Here is a 3,802-nt window from a genome sequence, read left to right as displayed (position 1 = left end):
TATTTGTGTCTATAATTTTTCGTTGTTCTTTGACAAATTCCACAGCTATTAACAATTCTCCACCAAGAAAAGTCTCTTTTATTTTTTGGGTGGGAGGGTGGGTGTGGACCCAGTTGCGTCACTCCTGCCCAGTCTTATAAAACTGTCCGCGCCTTCTCTCACCTGGACTGACGCATCCAGACAGAGGCGCAGGCCAGGGGCTCATTTTGGCCACAGCATAGTGGGGGGGTTATTGTCAGAGCTGCTTCCTCCGTTCTCCTCCACTGGTCCTAATATTACTTCTTTTATGACTCTGGCAAATTATTCCTGTTTCTCTGGCATGATGTGCAACATGAGCGCAGAGCTGTCGCCCGCAGAGGCGAGCCCTGTGGTCATGTCTCCAAACGTGAGCCTGGACTCTCCCCCGCCTCTGATGTTGCAGGCCCGGTCCAAGGACAATGTTCTGATCAAGTCTGAGCCCCGGGGGGGCAGCCCCGGCACGGAGGACGGCTGCGCTCCGGGTCAGACGGAGGAGCACCTGCCGGCGGGCAGCCGCCGGAGGAAGAGGCCGGTCCAGAGGGGCAAACCCCCCTACAGCTACATCGCGCTCATCGCCATGGCCATCGCCAACTCCCCGGAGAGGAAGCTCACCCTCGGAGGCATCTACAAGTTCATCATGGAGCGCTTCCCTTTTTACAGGGAGAACTCCAAGAAGTGGCAGAACTCCATCCGCCACAACTTGACCCTGAACGACTGCTTCGTGAAGATCCCCAGGGAGCCCGGCAGACCCGGCAAAGGCAACTACTGGACCCTGGACCCGGCAGCGGAGGATATGTTCGATAACGGGAGCTTTCTGAGGAGAAGGAAGAGGTTTAAGCGCACAGATGTGAGCACGTACCCCGGCTACATGCAGAGCTCCAGCGCCTTCACCCCCACACCGATGGGCAGGCCGCCGTACCCCAACACCCTGTACGCAGGGATCGGGTCAGGGTACGGGTCCCAGCTGACGGCGGCGTCCCCGCATCCAGCCATGATGCACCATTACCAGACCCCCTCTTCCGGGATGGGCCAAGGAGGACAGCCGCGCATGTTCAGCATCGACAACCTCATCAGTCAGCAGACAGGGGTGCAGGGCGCAGAACTGAACCCCCAGACCATGGGTTTGGGTGGTGCCGAGCTGGGTACCATGACCTCCAGCTGCTCTGTAAGCGGCACCGAGCCGTGTTTCCAGAACCAGACTGTCAACCCGAACATGCTGAGGAACAACAACCTGACCTCCGGGTACCCGTACTCCTCCTCTGCGTCGGCCTCCCCAAACCTGCCCTCCTCCGTGAGCCAGGCCGGGTTTTCCCCGGGGGGCTCTCAGGTGTACTGTCCAGGAAACCGGCTGTCCCTGCAGGGCCTGCGCCACAGCTCGTGCCCGGAGCACCCAGAGCAGCTGCTGGGCCTGTCCCCCCCCATGAACTCCTACAACAGCAGCTACATGAGACAAGGCAGCTTTGGCTCCGGCCTGGAGAGGTACATGTGAGACACTCTGCCCAACATGCTCCGAGTTATATTTTATTCTACAGTCAAAGTGATGCATGAGTGCTTCACCTCAGAATAAAACATTTTTCAACTTCAAGCCATTGAGACGCTTTTAACACATTCCAGCGGTGTCTCCAGATGTGCGGCGTTTCTCTTTTACGACTTGTTCTTCTGTTTACATGTTCGTTCAGTTCTGATCATTTTGTATAACCTACAATTAGATGTTTTTGACTTAAAGATTTTATTTTTTAAAAAGGGTGATATCATTGCTGACAATAAAGCGCTGAAAATAAAGTTGTTTTTTAAAATAAAATTGAAATGTTCTTTATTTTTTGTCGTGTTTGAAGTCAAATGGTAAAATTTAAACCCAGTAAAGTTTAATTAGCTTCTCATTTATGAACAAATAATTCAAATCAAGGAAATATTTCAAACTAAAGGCACCAAAGTTACATTTTTATTAACAAACCCCCCCCACCCCCCCACCCCCCCACCCACACACACACACACACACGCACACAAAACGATGTTTAAGCAGCTCTGGTGTTTAATTTGAGTTGAGAAAATATTCAAATACATTTTTTTAACTTTTAAAAAGTGAATTATTTTCTAACATCAAAATGTCTCCACTGATAAGATGAAATCAGGAACTAATCAATAATAAATCTTTACAATAAAATCAGTACAAACTTCTATCGATCCATTCATTGAACCATCAGAGGGATAAAAAAAAGGGGGGGGGGGGTATTTTATTAAAGCTGGATGAAAATAAATAAGCATGCCATAAATTAAAAATGAATGAATTGCGTTGTTTGATAACCTGCAAGGACACGAATCTGAACTCAGTCTTTAGTTCATCAACCTTCAGCTGTCTGACATGTATCGATACTTTTTGTGACTTGTCAAATGTTACTGAATATCAACAGCAGTTTGCAGTTTGTGTACAAAAATTAACTTTTATTTACTTACAAATACTTTTTCTTCCTTCATTAATTTTGTAAACTGAAAATAAGAAAAAAAAATGTTTTCATTAGACTAATATTTATCTTGAAACAATTTATAATGTAGCCCATGGGCAACAGTTACAAACCTGGAGAATAACAACGAAATGCTTATAATAGAAAAACAATAACAAAAATAAACCCAAACGTAATAATAAAGTAATAATAATAATAATAATAATAATGATAATAATGAACTGCTGATTGAGCTTGAGTAAACTGTATTTAGAAGATTGATGTTGATTTTCAGGTGAAATTGGAGGAATTAATCACCGCAGATCTTCTTCCTGCCGCTAGAGGGCACTGCAGGCAAACTACAGCACACTTCGAACAACATCTGGTGAAAACTTCAAATATTTGAGAGAACAACGTTACGCCTGTACTTCAAAAATGGGTGAGTCAGTAAATTATTATTTTTTCAATTGTTGTTTATCACAGACGAGTAGTGGGAATAGATGATATACTGTAGAATTATTTAAATTGTATTTAAAGCAAAACTTGGTTGGGTGTGAAGATATTTAATACAGTTTTTAAAACAAACAGCATTGAATGTTTTCCTCAGATTTTTTTAAATTATTAGAACAGGCTTTCATTCTCACATTTTTTTCAGTTCATTGAGAAAACCTTGCAGCATGCAGCTTCTGTCGTTAAGGTTCAGGTTTGGACACTTTTATATGAGCATTAAGTCTTAACACCTTATATACTCCCAGCTTTTCATATTGTCAAAGAAAACTTCTGTCACTCTGTCAGCTGCGGTCATGTTAAAAGTTCTGCAAGCATATTTTGTGCTAAGAAAAAATATACAAATACAAAATTAAATACCAAAAAACTTATATACAGCAGGAGGCGCTTCAGTACCACAAACTGCAACAAGCAGAAATGTCTCCTCAGAAGAAACGCAGATAGTGTGAACTGACTGAACCCTTTAGTAGTAGGGAGTAATATGAAGTACTCATGCGCCTATAAATTGTACTACATAATAAAAAAGAGTGATAATCCTGTTGTGCTGTAGCTTGGACCTGGATGCGTCAGGTGCAAAAACTTTGTAGTGCAGTTAGTCTCACCTGCTCTATCTATCCATCTATCCATCCATCTATCTATCTATCTATCTATCTATCTATCTATCTATCTATCTATCTATCTATCTATCTATCTATCTATCTATCTATCTATCTATCTATCTATCTATCTATCTATCTATCTATCTATCTATCTATCTATCTATCTATCTATCTATCTATCTATCTATCTATCTATCTATCTATCTATCTATCTATCTATCTATCTATCTATCTATC

General features: G+C 43.2%; 1 protein-coding gene across 1 annotated transcript; it reads left to right on the top strand.

Moving 5' to 3' along the window:
• Positions 1-286: 286 nt before the first annotated feature.
• Positions 287-1,507, top strand: foxe3 (forkhead box E3). Its single transcript, XM_037674559.1, has one exon. It carries the CDS (start codon positions 287-289, stop codon positions 1,505-1,507), a length of 1,221 nt encoding a protein of 406 aa, XP_037530487.1.
• The last annotated feature ends 2,295 nt before the right edge of the window (positions 1,508-3,802 follow it).

Source organism: Nematolebias whitei, chromosome 3, assembly GCF_014905685.2.
Source record: "Nematolebias whitei isolate Nwh7 chromosome 3, NemWhi1, whole genome shotgun sequence".
Taxonomy (NCBI): Eukaryota; Metazoa; Chordata; class Actinopteri; order Cyprinodontiformes; family Rivulidae; genus Nematolebias; species Nematolebias whitei.
Note: the sequence above shows the minus strand (reverse complement) of the source record. Positions and strands in the feature narration are given on the sequence as shown.

Excerpts from the sequence above, each read along its gene's own strand:
- foxe3 (XM_037674559.1), top strand. The coding sequence starts at position 287 with ATGACTCTGGCAAATTATTCCTGTTTCTCTGGCATGATGTGCAACATG.